Source organism: Labrus bergylta, chromosome 2, assembly GCF_963930695.1.
Source record: "Labrus bergylta chromosome 2, fLabBer1.1, whole genome shotgun sequence".
NCBI lineage: Eukaryota > Metazoa > Chordata > Actinopteri > Labriformes > Labridae > Labrus > Labrus bergylta.
The window spans coordinates 9,009,586-9,030,985 of record NC_089196.1 but is presented as its reverse complement, the minus strand read 5'-3'; the positions used below and the strand labels follow the sequence as shown (position 1 = coordinate 9,030,985).

Here is a 21,400-nt window from a genome sequence, read left to right as displayed (position 1 = left end):
CCAGTATTCCTCAGTTAAATGTTCATTTATCTGACAAAATATGTTTCAATAAAGCATTATCCGAGTATTTTTACATCAAAATAAACTATTTGATCTTCCTGTAAAACATTTTCATCCTAATCAGGTTTGTTTACTAATTTTAGACCAATTAAAAAGCTGTATCTACATTTAAAACCCCTCCCCATAACTATAAATTCTGCCAGTTACCGCCCTCTGCGCAGGATCTACGAGCTAGCGAGCAGCTAGGGGTCCTCGGTTTGTTTTTGGTTGTGAGAGTTATTTGTGTCTTTTCCGCTTCCATTTGAACCCTTAGCTATGAAGAAGAGAGGCGGAGAGGCGAAGAGTCGGTTTCTTCAGACATACATGTTGGTCTTTTAATTTGTCAGGGTACACAAGTAAATCAGATCTGTATACAGGTCAATGTTTTAGATTTCTGATTTGTAGCATTGCTAATATAACATACAAATGATCATACAGCGTAAGAGGCATTTATCAAACATATTCTTGCAACATTTCAACATGTGCCTAATGCTAGCTTTAACTAGAGGTTGATCATAGTCTAGACTATAACTGTAGAAATAGTGCATTGCATACAAAGTTTACAGGCATCAGTAAGGACTTCCAGCCCTCATTAAGAGGCGTGTTTTGAAGGGATGTGATCTTGACTCTGATGCCTGTTCAGCCTCCCTTGTCCCTGGGAGCTGCGCTGAGGTAGAATGGTCCTGCCTCTTCCATACTGCTGAGCAGTGCGGTCCAGACTCTTGCACACAAAGTGAGTAAATATTTTCCGTAGTATACAACATACCCCCTCCCACCCACATACCAGAGAACGCAAAGCACTCAACCAAAGCCTCTTTAATACCAATTCCTGATTGGAGCGGCTTGGGACTGTTGTTGGCTTATGGTGCCCAGATCTCCGGTGGGGAATAATTAAAACTCAGCCACACCGTCGGGGGATCGACCGGGTTTGTGCCGAGGGCCTGAGCCGCTAAGGAATGCCAGTGTGGACCCACCGTGACTCAGGGAATACAAAAAATAAAAATACACACCTAAACCACTTTACTAACACCACAGATTAACTCAAGAGCTCTGGCAGAGACCAGAAAGTGCCCATTCATAAACCCAGTTTAGAAACATACTGTGTCCACAGTCACTATGGCTCATGTTTCTCATATATATATCTTTCTAAAGGACATCATTTTCAAAGATTCAGCATGTAAAGTAACAACGATATATACATGTGAAAAAGTTAAATTTTCCCTCTATTGCATTTTTCTACCTGATGAATCGTGTCCCATTTTGGAATGAAACCCTTTATATGATTTAAAATCAGACAAAGAAGAACCAGACGACGGAAATCTCAGGTGCTATGTAAAGACAGCTCTTCTAAGATGTTTGGCTCATACCATTCCCTTGCAGACCTCACATGATGCCTCTATCTGTGTACAAAACGTGATGTGCAAATATCCTCATTGTTGTGAAACATAACCACATCTACTCAATATTTGGACTTATCTCTAGTACATATTCTTCTAAACAAAGCCCAAAAACTTTCTTAAAAAAATAAGCCCAGTAGCTGTATGTGGGAATCATACAAAGGTACTGGATTCAAGCTAAGTGTTAAAACAATTCCCCCCACCCCCACTCTTCTTGTCCACCTACAGTTTTCTACAAATGTACACACTACATCGGGCCCACAAATAAGGTATGTGTTACTTCATCCTCACATTTCAATATATAAGGCCCCTTGAATCTAATGTCTTAAGGTTGAGAAGGCGAAACAGTCCAGAAAAATAAACATGACTTGTCCTTTTTTTTTTTCCAGTAGACATCATGTAGCTGTGCATGTTTGTGAGTGATAGCATTGACACGTGGAGGTCTCAAATCAGAAGTCAACACGACATCTTTGACATGTTGACACAGCACTCTCTGACGACCAAATATCGTTCACCTGTCGTTTAAAAATCACAACACAGCAGCTCTGTGTACCTGAGAATCCAAAAAAAAATCGATTACAAGCCTAAACACAATGATTTCATATCTCTCAGCTCTGGCCTATACAACAGGAACGTACATTTCAACTCAAAGGTACGCTGTTGAGTTGTGTTTGCACGATTCTCTAAACCTAGTTAACCAAGTGCATCATCCAGCTATTGCAAACTTTCAATTTGTGTGAAAGAACCATCACTTCCAGCAAACTCAACAACCGCAGGTTTCCTGGAGTGTTGCATTTTTTCAAGACCATACATGAGTAACTGCCTTTCATCACAGCTTAGCCCTTACTACAAGGCTCTAAGAAAGGGTCCCTTCTACACTATAATCACCTTTTGAGATGATTATCCTGAGCAAAGCATACACCAAAGCCCCCCCCCCCCCCCCCCCCGACAGGGTTACAACACATTTATCCCCTTACAAATCCTATACAAATATCACAAGGGATTATTAATCTAGAGAACGTATGCGCAGGCTTTGACATGGCTTTTTGCCCCCGTCTGGAGATGAAGTAATACCTGGGCGAAACAAGAAAAGCCCCCCCCCCCCTCCCCAGAGGTGAGACATTTACACTTAATGATATTGTTACGAGTTGGAATCCAGTGGAAACTAATTATGACTTGGCCAAAAATGGTGCAACTACTGTAATACTCTGACATAATCATGAGCAGTAAAAAGAACCTCCCTAACAAAATAAAACATTGAAAGACAGACTGTATACATCATGTGTTTATACCCTCAATTACAAAAGGTAGAAAACTACATATTACAAACATGTTTAGGTGAATGATCTTTATCTGTACAAATTGAACCACAAGGTCTCTATTTAGGATTTGTTTGTTTTTTTCCATACAGGCTGGAGGAAGTATCAGGAAGCATTTTTGACAAATTAAAACACTGACAGTTGGTGGTTGCTTACCTGGTAGACTTGGTGAGTAAAGGAGCCCCCCCATCTCCCTGCCCCCTAGGTCTAAATTCTCAATAACAGCTCCAACCTTTAAGTAAACATGAATTCAACTCCAATGATAATGTGCATAGCATTATTTCACACAGCCCCACATCGAGCAGGACACTGGTCATTATTGTAAATGGATACCGATTGTATTTTCTGCATTGGGTTTTTGCATAACATCTGAAAGGCAGATCTCTAATATGGACAGAAAACAGAACGTCACAACATCGTGTGACACTCTTCAGTTTGACACACAGGTGAAGAAACAAACCCCTCCACTCCTCAGCTCTTGAAGCGTGTCTGCTCACAAATGTGATTGAATTTCCTGAAAATGAATTAAAGAAGAAAAAATAAAAAAGACAATCATTTAGAGCTGCGTTAAAAAAAAAACATGACATAAAGGACCTCCATCAGGTCTTCAAACAGCAGAACTTTGGGACCAACTTTAAACTATGACTCCCTCTAGTGGTACAGTATGTGAACTACATGCAGGGGGGTCACCATGTGTTTCTCATTTCTGTCCTGTTTGTCAGATACAGTCAGAATAATTCAAAACAGATTCATAACTGACAGTTAAACCTTGGCATGGCCATGTCTTTACAATTGTAATCTTCTTAAAGTTGTCTTATCTTTTATTATTCTTTTAAAACGTTGTCCTCAAATGTCCTGCTGTTGCAGCTTCTATTTCCTTTTGTTGTTTGTACCATCTCTTTATTTCTGCTTTTATCTCAAGTTTCTGTTTTAATCCCTGTAACAGCTCTGATGGCTCTTGTTAATTTTTGTTATAATTCAGTCATTTTTTTTATCTAACTAATTGAATCCATATTGATTTTCATTACCATTATTATTATCATCATCATCATCATCATCATCTGTTGTTTTCATCTCTCTTGGTTCTTTCCATCATCTTTAATCTTATCTCCTCTTGGTCTCAGCTCCTGGTGATGTTGGGTCCTTGTGTTGTTGGGTTCTGGTGATGTTGGGGTCTTGTGTTGTTGGAGTCTTGTGTTGTTGGAGTCTTGTAAGGTTTGGTTCTTGTGTTGTTGGGGTCTTGTGTTGTTGGGGTCTTGTGTTGTTGGAGTCTTGTGTTGTTGGGGTCTTGTGTTGTTGGAGTCTTGTAAGGTTTGGTTCTTGTGTTGTTGGGGTCTTGTGTTGTTGGAGTCTTGTAAGGTTTGGTTCTTGTGTTGTTGGGGTCTTGTGTTGTTGGGGTCTTGTGTTGTTGGGGTCTTGTAAGGTTTGGTTCTTGTGTTGTTGGGGTCTTGTGCTGTTGGGGTCTTGTGTTGTTGGGTTCTTGTGATGTTGGGTTCTTGTGATGTTTGGTTCTTGTGATGTTTGGTTCTTGTGATGTTTGGTTCTTGTGAGGTTTGGTTCTTGTGAGGTTTGGTTCTTGTGATGTTTGGTTCTTGTAAGGTTTGGTTCTTGTGTTGTTGGGTTCTTGTGAGGTTTGGTTCTTGTGATGTTGGGGTCTTGTGATGTTGGGTTCTTGTGTTCTTGTGAGGTTGGGGTCTTGTGATGTTGGGTTCTTGTGAGGTTTGGTTCTTGTGAGGTTTGGTTCTTGTGAGGTTGGGTTCTTGTGAGGTTGGGGTCTTGTGATGTTGGGGTCTTGTGATGTTGGGGTCTTGTGATGTTGGGGTCTTGTGATGTTGGGTTCTTGTGTTCTTGTGAGGTTGGGGTCTTGTGATGTTGGGGTTTTGTGTTCTTGTGAGGTTTGGTTATTGTGATGTTGGGTTCTTGTGATGGTTCCTTTAAGCGGCAGTATGACGGCTCTTGTGATGGTTGTGTTAAAAGGTTTGTTGAGTGTTTTGCAGTGGGATTGCGTTTTGTTCTGAATATTTTGCGTTGTCTTTATTCTTGCTGGGTTTATGTTCTGAAGTGTTTGGTTTCTGTTTGTTCTTTTAAATGCTTTAACTGTATGTCAAAGCCTTTTGTAAAACTGTGTTTTTCTTTCAATAAAGTTATTATTATATTATAGCAGGACTTGAACGTACATGAAATTAGTTAAATTTAAACACTTCTGCTTTCACATGTGAATCAAAGTATTATAGAGTTTGTGTAAAGTTGAAGCTGAATGCACAATCACTGAAGATGACTTTGGACACTTCACTGCATCTACATCTTACTGCTATTTATAAACAAGCAGTGCAGAGGGAAGCTTGACAGAGTTTGTTTGTTGATGTGGGAGGGACTCAGTTTACTGACATATTTAAATATCTTTGTGTTAAATTCAACCAGGAAACAGAAACTAAAGTGATTCTGTTACAGAGAGGACTGAAGTGGATGGTCAAGTTTTTTTTGTTCACAACTGCAATTTCACCATTTAGCCCCTAGAGGGCAGCTATACTTTCTGAGAAGGGAAGCGTGTATGTGAAGCTAAAATACTTACATTGCATGATGTGCCTTCACCTGTGTCCGGCAGTTACGCCCCCAGTAACAGTCAGGACGAGCTGTCACAGCAGCTGAGGAAACAAGAATGAGGTAGACATTTATTAAAACAGGAAGTAAGACCCTAAAACAGCAGTGACATATTTTCAGTCTATGCTGCGGCTGAAAAAAAGAGATGCAGTTAAAAATGGCTTCAGTCTGTCTGACCTGGTAGTTCAGATGAGGGGATGCTCTGTCTGTATTTGTAGGCCAGCTCCTTGAATGATCGCAGGCCGCAGCAGAAGCACAGGACGGCGTTCGCAGAGATGCGACCATCTGACAGACGACATACAGAAGGAAAGAATATGACCACTTGTTTATGTGTAGTTTAGCCCCACCACATGTTCTATATTACCATGAATGGAGTGTCATACTGGATCCTTCGAATGCATCTGTCATAGCCCACTGTGGACTCACCTGTGAGATAATACTGTCCCTGCTGTAAGCTCTGCAGAGACTCCTGATGCAGATCTCTCCAGGACTTTCCTCTGGAGGTCAGGTAGGTCTGATAGTGGATGGAAACACACAAACTAAATATTCACACATGCATGTCAAGCCTCTAACATGGGTTTTTGATTAGATTGTGTGCTTCATTTTGAAACAGTTGAAATGTAATGTAGAAAGTATTTATCAGAGAGCAGAAAATGCTGTTTGTTACACAGAAAGATGCAAAGTGTCTAAGTGCTGCACTAGTCTAAAATCAGCAACCATGAATTAAAATACACTTCTCCACTGACCCCTTTAAGCAGTGCATTAAATCACACAAATAAGCAACCACCAGAAGAAGGAGCCTTATTTTACCTGGAGGATCTCTGATTCATAGTTGTTGTTGTTCAGCACACCATCCAGGCATTTGTCTGTCAGGTTGAGCTCTGAAAGAAACATAAATGCTGCACTTGAATCACAGACTTTGTAAAAGAAATGGATGCAGCTACCACAATATCTCCTTTAGTCTGCTGACTATATACCATTCTTAAGCCTCAAGTTTAGCCTTTTTTCAGTCTACCTCTGCAGCATGAAGCGACCATTTTGGATACAAGGACTGATTTACAAGCTACACTCTTACCCTTGTTTACAGGTTATTTTACATCATTCACAGGTTCCATGCCTAAACACATACCCTGCTTGATTATTTATTTTTACTCTGAATAAACATCATGCTGTATGAAAAAGAACTGTGAACCTGAGATTGAGACCATCACTCAGAAGCCTAATCATGTGGTTATACATAAAGTGAACTTAGGGTCATTTTCTGGTTGACTTAGATACTATCAGACTTTTTGCAAACAGTTGAGTCTCCCCCTGCTGACTGTTTTAATGAATGCAAGTTAAAAACACCAACATTGTCTTCACTTATTGAACCAATAGGTCCACTCGTTGCATACAAATTAAGATATCAAGAATAAAGTATTAATCCAACTACAACACAGAAATGAATGGAACAAAGAAATCTACAAAAAAAAAAAATGTAAGCATTGCAGGCTGAATTTGTGAGTTTCATTGGTTGAGCAAAGAGATACATGAGTGCTGTTTATATTTCAGCGTACATGAATAAGTACATGCATTAACTCTGCAGTGACATGCAGGGGTATGTATCATTAGATTATTATGTTTTTTGAGGATGACAACCATTCAAATAAGATACTGCATTTACATAACTTCTACAAAATCTAAGCCTAAAGTAAGCCTACTACAATCGACAATCAAACTGGAGAGCGCCCCCTGGGGCCGTTCTGCTGAAAGAGATACATACCACTGAATCGAGCCAGACAGCCCTGACAGCCAATCCTCTGGCAGCCCCAGTACATGTGACAGAAGGGTCGCTGGCACAGCACACCTGCCAAGACACAGCACAACATGCATACATGGTTCAAAAAGGCAAAAGCGCAACAATCTGCCTGTACATCTGAAAAGCTGACATTAAATTCCTACAGAGAAGCAAACAAGTTCAGTGGACTCACATTGTTGAGCGACACCCTGCTGGCTGTTGAGCTCGGCCTGTCTGTCTGGCATCGGCTGGAGGCAGCAGGTGCAGATGAGATGGAGGCCCTGTGGGGGGCAGCGGTACTCCTTGGGATCCTGAGGAGCTGCACATAAGACGGAAGCAGAGGAAGCTTCAGATGGATGAGCAGAGGATCCTCACAGTTGAGGTGAGGTCAGCTTTCAGATACAGAGCACGCTTACTTAATGATTTTGGTATATTTAATTATTTCAGAATGCTGCTGAAATGGAAGAGTTGAACTTTGGCTATGATCTAATCTTCACTTGTTATCACCTGAGGGGATATCAGAGGATGTTGAGGGCTGCTCCCCTGTGGGCTTTTCAGGCACCTCTTCATTTGGTGGTTTGGGTGGAGGAGGAACTTGTGGTGGAACCGGTAAACCCGGGAGCCAGAAGTTTGAACCTGTGGCATACAGCACCTGACTGAAGTCCCTCCTGTAGCCTGGGCACTGTCTGCACATCACTAGAGGTTGACTGGGGACAAAAAGAGAATAAAAGACACTAAGGAAAATCTTCACATGAAGAACTTTTTCTCTATTCAAGAAGAAAACAAGATTCTATTGAAGCTTTTTTTAGAGTCAATTTGAAGCTCTATGTTTTGCTTTCGCTGTCCAACATCAGAAAGATTAGAAGCTACCTGTTGGAGCATGCTATACAGCTCCTTGTACAGACTCTAGTTATATCACACAATGATTACTGCAAAGCCTTACTGGCATGTCTCCCTCTCCCTGCACACTCAAACCTCTGCAGATGATCCAGAACGCAGCAGCATGACTGGTCTTCAACCAACCTAAAACACTTCTCACTCCCCTGTTCATCTCCCTCCATTGGCTCCCAGTCGCTGATCACATCAAATTTTAAACCTCGTTGCTTGACAAAAACGTTTCTCTCTACCTGAACTCTATCATCCAGGTCTACACTCTCTCCCGTCCAGTATGCAGTGCCAATGAAAGGCGCCTGGTCCTAACGTTACGACAGGGCTCTAAGTCGAGAGCTGGACACGTCTCCTCTCGAGTCCTTTTACACCTCAAAAACAGAATAACTCCCTATTTCATGAACACCTACGCACTGATATGGATGCCATTTCTATTGTTCCACTTTCTCTCAGATGTTGCGTTAGACAAATCTTCTGCTGAATGAAAATGTAGAATTGTAGTATTGTATTGATAGTTCTTACATGATGGGATTAAGGTCTGAATTTAATGAATACGATTTTCATTTCACATTACCTTCATGCTATCTTTTCCCTTTGGTGCACCAAGAACGACCTGATTGCTCTTTTGAATTGGGTCAGTGATTAAATGGGTCAGTGATGTCAAACATTTCACTTCTTCTACCGTTCCATTTAGCTATTTTAATTTTTTTTTTTCTCGATTTGTTAGAAGTTCTACTAAAAGTTCCTTATTTTATTTCAAAATAAAAGCATGCTTGTTTCCAAACAGGGAGTAAAGTACCCTTAGCTTAAGATGGTACAAAATAAAAGTATAACAAAAACTGTTTTGAAATGCAAAAAATGGCAATAATACATTAACAGATGTGGCCTCAAAACACTTGGGAGACATAGAATCTGCGAAACAACTAAAATGTCTTTACAGAAACCTGAAAACATCTATAGACTGAAATGACTTGAAATCAAGTTAAACTAATAAAACATTTTCATCAAAAGACTTAGACTAAAACCAAGTCCGTTCAGTTGCAAAAATGAGTAGTAGCTGTCTACAAATACTAACAACTAAAAGTTTTACCTGATGTCTGACGAGTCGCTGTCATTGTCGGAGAGCTCAAACAGGAAGTCTGAGCTGCCCTCCTCGTCGGAGAATGAGCGTTCAACTTTTGGCTGCAACATGTCCTGAGTTATCTTGTTACGGCTGTCCATGCTCTTCAGGTCCTCCTCACTGCGACACTTCTCTGTGGGCCGGCACAAATGTACACATCATCAGTCTCCAATGACACATTATTTTAAGCAAGTCTTCCTTTTGCTGAACATCCTCAAAAGAACAAGTCAGGCTTTTTCCTCCACACACTAGAAGTAGATCTCATCTGCATGATTAAAATATGCTATTAAATAATATCCGTCTGTTCAAACCTGGGTGCTGGTTGAGGTAGGCCTCCACCAGGTTGTTGAGGATGTGGTTCTTCCGAATCCTCTCCACAGGACAGCGGCAGGTGGGGCAAAGAGACGAACGCTCCATCCAGCCTGAGTAGCAAGCAGCACAGAAGACGTGCATGCAAGGCTGCAAGCTAGAGCAAAAAGAAGATTGTTAAAACAAACCAACAAGTGGACATGCTGCATGTACGAAAAGTGCATGACAAGAGCACGAGCCTCATGACTGAACTTTAAGGTCTCACCTGACACAGTCGTGCAGAAGGTCCTGACAAATGACACATGTCAAACTCTCCTCCATCTTGTCCGTTTTTGCTCCTTCTGTCGGGGGTTTGGACAAAGAATGTCCCTGTACTGAAGCGACCACTTCTGTACCAGAGGTGTGTGGAGAGCCTGAATCATAATCTTTATCTGTAGAAACAGGAACGGTAAATGACACACTACTCTGAGACAGCTGTCTTGCTTGGCTTTCAAAAACTTTGCACGCTTTATTTGAGAAGAAGTTTTTGGTTAGAACTAAAGCTCTGGTTACACCTTAAACGGTCCTATTTAAGACCACTGGAGAGTTTGAGCTTTTCAAAGCACACCATTGTTTTTCCTTTTTTTTTTCTTTTCAAGTCTGTAAAGCTGTTTTCACGTACAAACGCCTGAAAATATCTAGATAATTACAGGAGGACTGTTCGAGAGATTTCTGCAAGTGTGAAAGCCCTATACTGTGTGATGCCTTTTCAGTCTTAAGTCTATAACACAGTATTTTACAAACAGCTGGAGAGAAGGTCACGGCTCCGGAGCAACAGCAAACAGTTTATAAACAAAGATGAAGCAGCTGGTTGTCGTACGGATGCAAAAATAAGAGAGAAATTAATTTGGAAGAATAAAAAAAAAAAAGGAACATACCATCATGAGTTTTCCTCCTCTTGCTTTCTGGCTCCATGTTGTCTGTGTCTCTTCCCAGTGCCTGGGCTGCATCTCTAGTTTGGCCTGATGAGAAGGAATTTTAGAAGACCTGGGTCAAATAATCACCGAATACCTGATTGTTTTGAATGGTTAGAAAAAAAGGGGGGGGCTCAGGTAATCACAGTCAGGTGAGCAGTGTGTGTGTGTGTGTGTGTGTGTGTGTGTGTGTGTGTGTGTGTGTGTGTGTGTGTGTGTGTGTGTGTGTGTGTGTGTGTGTGTGTGTGTGTGTGTGTGTGTGTGTGTGGGGGGGGGGAGAAGGTACGATGCATAAAGCAGATGAGAACAGACAGTGCTGTCATTTAATCATCAACCTGCACATATTAAAATGTTTTCAAGTTCGATACGTTTTGCCTGATACAAGTGGCGTTAAATTTAGAATAAGTTCATTATGGTATTAGTATAAAGTGCAATGCATGGAAACATGATGTACTGTTAGTTCCTCTCACCACAATGGTCACCCCCTTTTTAACAGTGTGATAGCAGAGAACCTACCAGAAGCAGGACAGGCTGCGGTTGCCATGGCACCAGAAGTGGTCATGCTCCCAATACAGAAGTGGGAAGAAGAGGTGGAGGGCTGAGGTTCCTCCTGAGTTGGATCACGAGGAGCCGCTGCGAGCATCACAGGCTCCACAGAGAGGGACATCTCCGACGGTGAAACTGGAGCAGCACTGAGCGCCGTCCTCTCCATGTCTGAGGGTTAGAAAAATAAAAGGGTGGAGGTTACTGGTGAGGCACAAAACACTAGTGAAAAATAAACCCACGGGGAAATTATCCAACTTACCATAAGTTTGTTGTGTATTAGATTGTTCTGCTTTGATTGAGTGGTAGACGTAGGCAATATCTACAAGGGGACAAGAGAAGAAGTTGTTCTCTTGTTTACGTTTGTAAATTAAATTAAATTCTCATGGCTGACAGGATGAACTACTCACTCTGTTCCGGCTCACTTTTCCTGTACACAAAGTAGATGACATCGCCGTTCTGCAGCATGTGAGTTTGCTTCTTGACCAGTTTGGACATGTTGATTATTGTGCCATTAGTGCTACACAAACAAAAAGTGATAGGGTGTGTCACTGTACAATAGAGTCCATGGGTTTGTAGTTTATAGGAAGAATGTGCGACTTTTACTTTACTTCTACTGGATCAAAAAGTTGCACAGTCTTCCTTTAAAAAGGGTAAATACTGTATATGAAAATGACAAACATTGTCAGCTCTTTAAAAAAATGCAAGCATAGTTTAAAAAAACAAACACTGACATGTTCTTTAATTAGTAAATCTGCCCTTGCTACATTTGTTATCTTATCTTTATTTTGTTAGCAGATTCCATTAGAAACAGTCACATGATGCAACATTTTCATCCTGCAGTAAGTTTTTTTTTTCTAAAGGGGAATCATTCAGCGTGCAGTACCTCATATCCTCGAGCCACGCTAACCCCGAGCTTTCATCCTGCACAATCTTACAGTGCTCGCCTGATACCAGTTTATTTGCTGGGAAAGACAAATAACATCCTGGAATAAAGAAAACAAAACACAACAATGAGATCAAAGAACAAACATGAAACCCAGCTGTAAGTTTTTTGTTCCTTTATGAAGGTTTTTATACATCTGTTAAAGAGTCTGCAGGCTGTTGTTTTTCCATGAAAACCTTATTTTCCCCCCTCTACTAATTCTAAAACAAACTCTCAGCAATTTTGGCCAATATGGGGAAACACTTCTATAACTAGAGCCTATCTTCAAACTAATTACCTTGACAATCCAACCTCACAGTAATTAGATTCACAGGGAACAATGTCATGACATGGAAAAAAAAAAAGAGAGATTTGATCACCCAGACACAAGATTACCAATTAAGGCTAGTCGCTTTGCACTGCATTAAAAAAAAAGCAGACCCCCAATAGCTCTCAACGACAAAACAGAGCACAGAGGGAATATAGGCCCAACCTTTTCTTAAGCAGAACCCATACAAAGAAAAAATCTACTTAATATTCTGCACACATGTTCTCAATGGAAGCCTTTTGTTATCATCCCAAGAGGCTGTCTAAGTTTGGTGCACTAAAGAACTCTTTGTGTTTTCAAGGGGGAGGTTTTGAAGAGCTCCAGACACTGACAGCAACGTCTACGCTTCAGGCAGGACGGTCTCTTTTGTTAACAGGCATCATCACATTGAGAACTTTTTTTAAACACGATAAAAATAATAAAAAACAACAACACAATTTTAGGAAATGGCATTAAAAAAAAAAAAGAGACAAATATATTTTGTTTTTCTATAATATACAGACCAACCTTTCTTTCTGCCAACTGTGCACTCCCTGTTGAAGAGCAGGACAGTTTCACTGGAGTTCACTTTGACCAGCTTCCCCCATGGTCGTCCTCTTCTATAACTCTCCATCACCCACTGCTGTTTCTATAAAAAAATAAAAAAAGATACAATTTATAAGCTTCAAACACTTTCTGTACCAATTTGGTGTTACTCTTTTGCAGTGTTTTTGCTACTTTTTTATGGACTACAAAGTAGGAAAGAGAAAGCAAAAGTAAATGTCATCGTTATTCTTCAATGTGAGGTTAATAAAACATTTCAAATGAGTCAATATCCTTTTATATACCAGCTTTATTGGATCTGAAACGTAAGGTTTAAAATGTTACATTTCAAATCTCGTGATTAGGTTTTCAGCAAACATTAGGTTAGATTAAGTTTTACCAGTCTTCCGGTCTCCATAACACTAGCGTAGGCCTATACCTGTTTCAGACACATTTAAACTCAATGACCTCAGCCTGAACACATGAAAACACTTCATCATTTTGAGTTGCCAGGTAAGAGATTGTATTTGTTTTTAATCCATTGATGTTGCATGTGTCATGTTTTATGAATGCCGAATTGACATGGGAACTTCAATGAATCAGAAAATGTTATAAGGAATGTAAGTAAACATATCCATCTTGCGGAAAAAGCAAAGCTACATAAAATGTAGGAAGTTTCTAACCAGGGTTTGGTGCGGAGCTCGCTCGGGTCAGAATCTGCTAACACCTCCTAGCTACGTTTGGCTTTTCTGAGCTTACTAAGTGACTTTTTAAGCGACGAAGCTTGAAAACGTGTACTTTTTTAATCGTTAGCTGACATTATACGTTTTTGAAGAAACTATCCGACACATTGCTGATATCATACAACGCAACGTGAACAACAACTTGGTTCAATAATAACACTAGGCTAACACTGTTGCTAACATTAGCAGATAAACCACACAGCGGAAATCAGGAACACACAGCAACATCCAGAAATGACCATAATGTTAAACATATGTGAAGTCCGTCACACTTACTTTAGCGTCAAAAGGTTTGCTGGTGTCCCACTAGTTGTTTAAAACACTTCTCCTCATGTTCCAGCTAAACACAAGATGCACTTCCTGCTAAGCACTGGGTTGACATTATGTACCGTCATCAGCTGATGGAGGAGGGGCAGGTTGGGACTTGGCCCCCAAAACCATAGACTACATCAGAGGCTCAGACCAGTGCATATAAGTTTCTGCTGGTATTACATGTTGTGTTACATATTGTTGCAACAAGTCAGTCAGTGGCTGTAAATAAGAGAGTTTTGTCCATAAAGCTTACAGTCGTGTAAAATCACCACTTGACACTTTAAGCTTTATTTTATTTTGGGGGGGGGGGGGGGGGTGTAGCCACAAAATAGCATGGCTTGCAAAGAAAATGCCATCTCTGGTAGGCTAGTTGTATTATAGTAACGGAATCATATAGGGAAAGTAATGCTATAAATGCTGTAATTTTTATTCTAAATTAAGCATTAAGTCAAAGTTTTTAAAGGTTGTGGTTTCAGGACTTTTGTGGCCACGCTAGAATTTAAATCTCTCATCATATCACAGTATCATTAACCAATCATTTGTTTGATTCATGCCTCATTGTTGCAGCTTTTAGTAGCTACCTATTAAAAGAATACAGGACTAGGTAAGGTCATGACTTTCTGTCTGGAGCAATTTTTTTTCTCTCACAATGGCCCGTTTTAAAAGATGAAAAGTAAGGAGCTGATGATGACATTGAAGATATTAATCTTCTTGGTAGTAATTTTTTTCCCAAATCAATTTGTTTCACCAATAATTTCCTGGGATGTAGACATTACACAATTACTTGAAATGTAAATGTAGCCTAATTGAAGTTTTTGTGAATTACTTGTATTTGATGTTTTTGGGAGAATGTAGGCCGGTTTTCTTGCACCTTGTTTGTAAAGTTGAAAGATTGGAGAATGGAGGAAGGGCTACAGAGAGCGTGGACAGAAAGCTTGATATGTGCATCAGGGATTTTTGGAGTATCTGATTATATATGAATAATGTTCTTATTGAATGGTTCAAATTGAGTTTAGTTTGAAGTATCCAATACAACCCTGATTTTGAGAAATAAAATCGAGCTTCAACAAATAACAAACCCTCTTATTGTATTCACTGTAAAGATTGATAACTCAGTCTCCTTTATTAGTTGCCAGCTCTACATATCCATCAAGAAAAAATGCAACAAATCACAAAAGAAAATCAAATGTTTCAAATGTTAACTTCCCTTACACCGCACAAGTTATGAACATAAAGATGAAATCTCTGTGTTAAAAAAAAGGAAAATCTGAATTAAAATTTTGCGCCACATTCCTTGAGATCATGTTTACTGGGTTGGATTAGCTTAACATTATAGACTCTCACTCTATTATTTAATGTAATATTTCGTAATAACTGTATTGTGTGTGTATTACTACAAAAGTCAAACCCTTGACTGCTAAGCTGCCTCAGCCCAGAACAGAACTGTGTTGACCTAAACTGTGGATCTTTGAGAGCCCCATATGTCTTTTATTTGTTTATTATGATAATAAAAAGTGGACAAGTGTTGAGAAGAAGAGCATGTGTGCTAAAACACTCAAACAATGCATCTGATTTGTATAATTTCATTGTGATGTTCATGTTAGATAAAAACATATCTATGAACAGTGAACAGAGGTTAGAATTTCTCACAGAACTTCTCTTGCTGTAATTGATTAATATCCTCATCCATATCATCTTCATTCTGTTACACAGGTTTTCTAAAGAATATTATGAATCTGTTGATCTCTTAGTTCAACTAGTAATAAGCAACAACCCCCCTAGCAGAGAGAATATCTCCTCAATAAAATATTTTAGGTTTAGAATTTCAAGACTGTCAATCTTGAGATCAAAATCAATCACATTCATCTGTTCTTACTGCAAAGATTTACACAATTCAGCTGCAAAAAATAAGCACGGCAACAAGTGAACACAATGCGGGAGTACATTCTGCTTTCTGCAACTGTAGCAAGAAGAGGAAGAAAGCCAGAAGGACTTGTGGTTCCACATGAAGGTCAAAACATATTGTAATGTTTTATTCTCATGACGATGGTTGCAATGATTGGTCATTTCAAAAAGTAAATCTATTTCTAATTGTATTGACTATATTGCAAAAACATGCATGAAAGACGAAATCAAGACAGCCTAAAAAAAACATTTACACCATAAGAAGTTTTTTTAAAAGAGTGTTATTGTTTTTCTTTTATGTGTATTTTTCGTAGGCCAGTTTAGTCAAATGGAGTTATTAGCCCACATTAAAAGTACATTTCATGAAACATCTAGACTATGACAAGTCTATAAAGGACAATAATCTAAAGACATATCTGAAGGACATGTTTGTAGATTTAGTTAACGTGTACAAACAGTGGGTTGATTTGTCCCTCTCTTGTTTTGTCGTGTTAGCATGTTAGCTAGCATATTTTAGTTCCATATTCAGCATATACTTACATATTTCTATCTGCTAAACAGCATGTCAGCAAAACACTTAAGCACATTAAAGACCTTGTGATGCTGAAGAGAATAGAGCAGTGATAATGATGTTTGACTGTTGGAGCAGGGGTTCCCAAACTTTTCATCCCGCAACCCACAAAATAATAATGGGAGAGACGGGGGACCCCCTCTGTCACTGGAAGTGGTTCAAGCATTTAACGTTGTCCACAGCAGCACGCACTAATATGCCTATCCCAACACTGACATAAGAACAACACTAAAGAACATAGCAGAGCTTTGAAATCATTAAACAAAGTAAACCAACATTGTAACAATCAAATGTTTTATTTTCAATTAAGCACGAATCTCACTTGAGGACTACTTCACATTAATGGGTGAAATGTGCGATTCTAAGTCATTTCAAATTTGTATTTCTTTTTTGAAGGCATCTCACGACCCCCATCCCAGTGTCTTGCAACTTCCACTTTGGGAATCAGTGCTCTAGAGCACGTGGAGGGATTTATACTCATTTGCACTGAGAAAGGCTGATATTGCATTTGTAAAAAATAAATGATGGTTGTGAACTCATGTGCGTCGAATTGGAAATTTGACTTTAGATAAAATACAATATGAATAACAAGGTTGTAGAGAATAGTACTGTTTTGGACTTCTATCAGGATTAAATGTTGATCTCCACTGTAAAAGGTTGTGAACTAAAGTGAAACTCCTGGGATGATATGGAGTGGGACCTCCGGCCCTGCTAACTGAGAATAAACAAGCAGCAAAATCAATGGTTTGTGTGAAGTACGATTGAACTGCCTGAAAAGTTTAGGAAGTTTTTTCAAGAAGTTACAGGTTAAATATGTTAAAAAGTAGACTTTATATAATGTCGAGTAAAAGGTGACGACTGACAGGCAAGACAGTGTTAGGAGCTTCTGTAGATGCAGTGTTTTTCTGATTTCTCGAGCAGTGCATTTTTATGGGTTGTCATGAAAGAAACATTTTTATTGTTTGTTCCACCGTTTTGTACTAACAGGAGCAGGTACAGCAGCACCTCTATTCCGTCATTTCCTAACTTTTGGTTGTTGTGGTAGTTAAGCTTTTTACCTACAGTACAGTGCTTGCTTTTTGCTCTGTCTATATCTGTAATGTTTCAGTTTTACCAATAAATTAACAGAACCAGACAGATAAAAGGGCCCAAAATTGCAGCCTCTCACAAGGCAGGATACAATAAAAGGGCAGAGTTTATTAAACCGTCCAGGTCGGTTCACTGGTAATCCAAAAAATATCCAAGCAAACAAATCCGAGAGGGGCAGGCAAAAGTCAAAAAGGCAACGTCAAATACAAATCACAAAAAAAGACTGCTGGACCGAGGTGACACGAGGGAACAAATAAGGAACTAGCAACATGAGGGAAGACACACAGGGATTATGCACAGACAATCAGGGGCGGGACAATGTGAGGGTCAGGATCTGAAGAACAGACACAAGGGTAAGTACAAAATAAAACAGGAAATTACAATAAAACAAAAAAAAAGGACAGTCACAAAACATGACCTTACCTAGGATACTTGGCAGGTTGTGTCCCAAACAGCAAAAACTGAAGAGGACACCACAGTGAAGTTAAACATATTGTTTATTGAAGTATAAGGCTAGATGAGAGTAAATTGTGATTGTTTACATTTAGAGAGCTGTTAATAACACACTTTTCTTTGGCATGGTAGCACACAGGTTTATAAACTGCCAAGATGGAGCTACCCAGTAGAGCTGTGTTTCTATATATTAATTCCTTTCATCATATTTTTTTCTTACTTTATAATTTGACAGCACGGTGTAAATCTGAAAGTAACACAGTTTGTTATTATAAGTAGAATTGTGTGGCTATAAGGCCGTTGTTTTCTGTAGAAAATGTATGTGCTGCAGAGTTTTAAGTAATGCATCTTATCAATAGTAGGTGTTGTTGGACTACATACCATGGAGACTTTTTTCAGGAGAGACTTGGTTATGAGTAAACAATTATTTATATTAGAGTTTAGAGAAGGAAGGAAAATGTGAGCAGTCTAGGGTGGCCCATAGCATCTTAGGATACCCCCAGCCTTTAGACACTGTTAGTGGTGGTGGTGAAGGCTACAAGATGATGGAAGTGAAAACATCTGAAGAACTAAACCTGGACACTGATGAGAATGATCTACACTGACATGACAAACTGACAGCAGCAGAAAGGAGAACCGATTTGAAGTTTGACAGCAGCAGGAGGATTGGTTGATTAAGGTTGTGGCAAAATGTGGTTGATTTTAATAACTAAAAGAGTAAAAGCCCATAATCAGCTGATCAGAGAAGCAGAGAGAGAGAGAGAGAGAGAGAATGACAGAGAGTGACATGAATACAAGATGATTTTATGACTTAGTAGGAGAGTATGAAACAGTGACCCTGCTTGAACCAACAGGTACCTTCATGTGTATCGGTTTATAGCTCATTATCCATTCATATTCAAAATTGTACTGTTATAAGTTTGCACACACCTCTTAAAATCATGAACATATACCATAATATAACAACACAGGAAGAGGATGCAAAGCGTGATACCATTTTGAAATTTGTTAGTTGGATTAATTCAGTGTTGGTTTGGGTGTTATCAAACTTTTCAGAATTATACTTAATGACCCAAGCCAGGTCCAAAATATTTTTTAAAATCATATTGAAATGAATGAACTCACTCAATAAGAACAACAGGGAGGTATTTTTACTTTACTTGGATAATTCCACTTCATGCCTCTCGCAAATGTTGCATTTTGGTGTTATGAGTCAGCCTGTAGCTGTGTGTGTAATAATGAACCCTTGGTCGTAAACAATGAATTAAACAGCTGATGTTAATCAGTTAATGCAAATGTGACGTCTGTGCTCTGCCTGAACTCATGAGTTTATATGAGCATGCATGTTTATACTCTATACCCTCATCATGTGGTTAATATCAAACATCTGTGGCTCCTTTTGAAATGTTTCTTCATGTTTCTTTACTAATAATAATAACAACAAATAATAATACTAATATTTATAAATAGTTATATATTTATTGACATATGATTTAATGAAGTGGCCATGAGCTATCAGTAAAGTGAGTGCCAATAAAGAAATGAGCCAATCCGGTTTAAAAAAGCTGTTTTAAAGGTCCCATATTATGCTTTTTCTGGTTTTATATTCTCTTTAGTGTGTTTTCCATGTGTCCTGTGCATGTTTAGGCACATCTATGTGCAAAAATTCAAAGTCCGCGGAAACGCGGCTTCTCCTACGTCCTCCTGTTAGCTGTAGCATTAGCTGCATGTAACGCTCGGTTCTAGCCCCCCTCGATAAAAATTTGTCAGTCCGACGTCATTGTCAGTGTGAGATCACTGATCTAAGCCCATTGGCTCGTTGTGGCAAGCCCAGCAGCTCATGTTGCCCGTTAACTTCTGTAGCACGCCCACGATATGCCGTAGCCTGCGGTAGCACAGTAGTGCTAAGGTGCTAATGTATATGCTCCCCTCGGACAGAGCCAGTGGCTGCATTCCCAATATGGTAAAAGAGGCGGGACATTTCCGAGAAGCGTGCTGAGCAACTGACCAATAACGACAAAAATTCAGAATCCCAACAGTTTTAGTCACAATTATATTTTTTATCGTTTAATAACAGGTACACTGATGTTTTCCTGTAAAAAAAAAGACCAACTTGTCTCTTTATTAAAAATAGCATATTAGTCCTTAATGCAGGAATAATCTCCTCAAAGCGCCGTCTATTCCCTGGCAGTGTATTATTAATGGGCAGTGTGAAGGCTGGTGAGTACGGGGGCCTCTCCTTACTAATGTGTGCATTCGTCATTGTTAGAAGTCTGGGGAGGAGAACAAAAACACACGCTGCCTTCTTGCAGAATCATACCTGCAGACACACATGGATGCTCAAACACACACACTAGTCTACACATGAAGGTGTGCCATCCATGCAGAATCAGTCTTTAGGGAAATGATTATATTTTCAGTTTGCATTCAGTGTTGAAAGCAGAATCCTCTGCAGATCTTCTGATAAGGTCACAGAGCAAATTGAATGCAGCTTATTGAATCCCACACCCACGCTGTCAATCAGCATTTCCTAATTGGATCAAAGATTACTTGTGGCAGCTGTATAAAACATCAAACGAGTAATTAAATGAAATAATGAGAAAATAAACCTTAATGTTGCCAAGTGGGAATGGAAGCGAGCAGAGCGACGTGATTCTGCTGTGCTCTCTGAAATTATCTCTCTCCGGCTCGGGCTAATTGCTGGAGGATGTCCTCTTAACTGAGTGTGAAAAGCTGTGTCTAATTACGGCAACATTAATCAGGCATTAGCATGTTATCACAAGGTTAACTTATCAGGAGGAGCCCAGAAGCAGCTGGAGGTGCCATTTACCCATGCTGCACTGGGCCAGCTGGGCCACAAGGGGTAGTGCTTGTTCTTCCTGTGAGTCATTACTCAGCCCTCTTGTAGCAGAGAGCTGAAATCAAAGGCGACCATGTTGGATTGCACTGAGCCAGCATGGTGTTTTTAAGATTCCTCACTGTGGAAAGGAACGTCCAGGATCAATATCAGATATTTCCGGCTCATCGTGGGGCGAAAATGAGAACATTTACCCTTGGGGGGAATTCAAATTTTTACGTCATAATTTGTCAACATCTTACATTTCACAGAAACACGTAAGAGGAGATCTCTACCATACGCTGCATGAGGAATTACATGGACCGAAAGAATCCGCAAAATCAATGTCAAGCAATCTTGTGCTTGGTGGAGCAGTTGAGTCCGGTGTAATGAAGACTGACTAGATGGTGATTGCATCCTGCATTAGCCTACTAGTCAAATATAAAACGGATAAAACATCAGTCTTCACAAATTTGCTGGGAAATATGATTGTAAACAATAAACCAATTCCATAACAAGCAGCATAGATTCATGAAATAGTGGTTTTTTTGGATGAAAATGTGGAAAATGCCTTGCTCTAAAGATTTCAATTGTGTGTGTGGCCCACTTTTTCCACCATTTTACTGAAAAATGCACTAGATGTAATAGCGCAGAGGTATACCATTTTTGAATCATCTCATGCCAAATGACCTGCATGTGTGCAGATTAAAGGTCACTCCTGGCAGCAGTTTGGTCCTGTGCCCTGACTTCATTACCGGCAGCTCCAGAGG

General features: G+C 39.6%; 1 protein-coding gene across 1 annotated transcript; it reads right to left on the bottom strand.

Moving 5' to 3' along the window:
* Nucleotides 1-344: 344 nt before the first annotated feature.
* chfr (checkpoint with forkhead and ring finger domains, E3 ubiquitin protein ligase) lies at nt 345-13,876 on the bottom strand. Its single transcript, XM_020631104.3, has 18 exons — nt 13,741-13,876; nt 12,707-12,827; nt 11,833-11,932; nt 11,357-11,466; nt 11,209-11,268; nt 10,920-11,117; nt 10,368-10,451; nt 9,716-9,881; nt 9,453-9,607; nt 9,112-9,274; nt 7,641-7,840; nt 7,327-7,452; nt 7,119-7,202; nt 6,167-6,237; nt 5,783-5,870; nt 5,534-5,641; nt 5,328-5,400; nt 345-3,269 (listed from the first exon to the last, which is right to left on the bottom strand). The coding sequence occupies exons 2-18, from the start codon at nt 12,810-12,812 to the stop codon at nt 3,227-3,229; spliced, it is 1,935 nt and encodes a 644-aa protein (XP_020486760.1). The 5' UTR covers nt 12,813-12,827; nt 13,741-13,876; the 3' UTR covers nt 345-3,226.
* Nucleotides 13,877-21,400: the final 7,524 nt, after the last annotated feature.

Excerpts from the sequence above, each read along its gene's own strand:
- chfr (XM_020631104.3), bottom strand. The coding sequence starts at position 12,812 with ATGGAGAGTTATAGAAGAGGACGACCATGGGGGAAGCTGGTCAAAGTG. Across the intron at positions 11,269-11,356 it reads GAAAAGTGAGCCGGAACAGA|ATATTGCCTACGTCTACCAC; the intron begins GTGAGTAGTTCA and ends GTCCCCTTGTAG. Across the intron at positions 9,608-9,715 it reads CTTCTGCACGACTGTGTCAG|CTTGCAGCCTTGCATGCACG; the intron begins GTGAGACCTTAA and ends TTTTTGCTCTAG.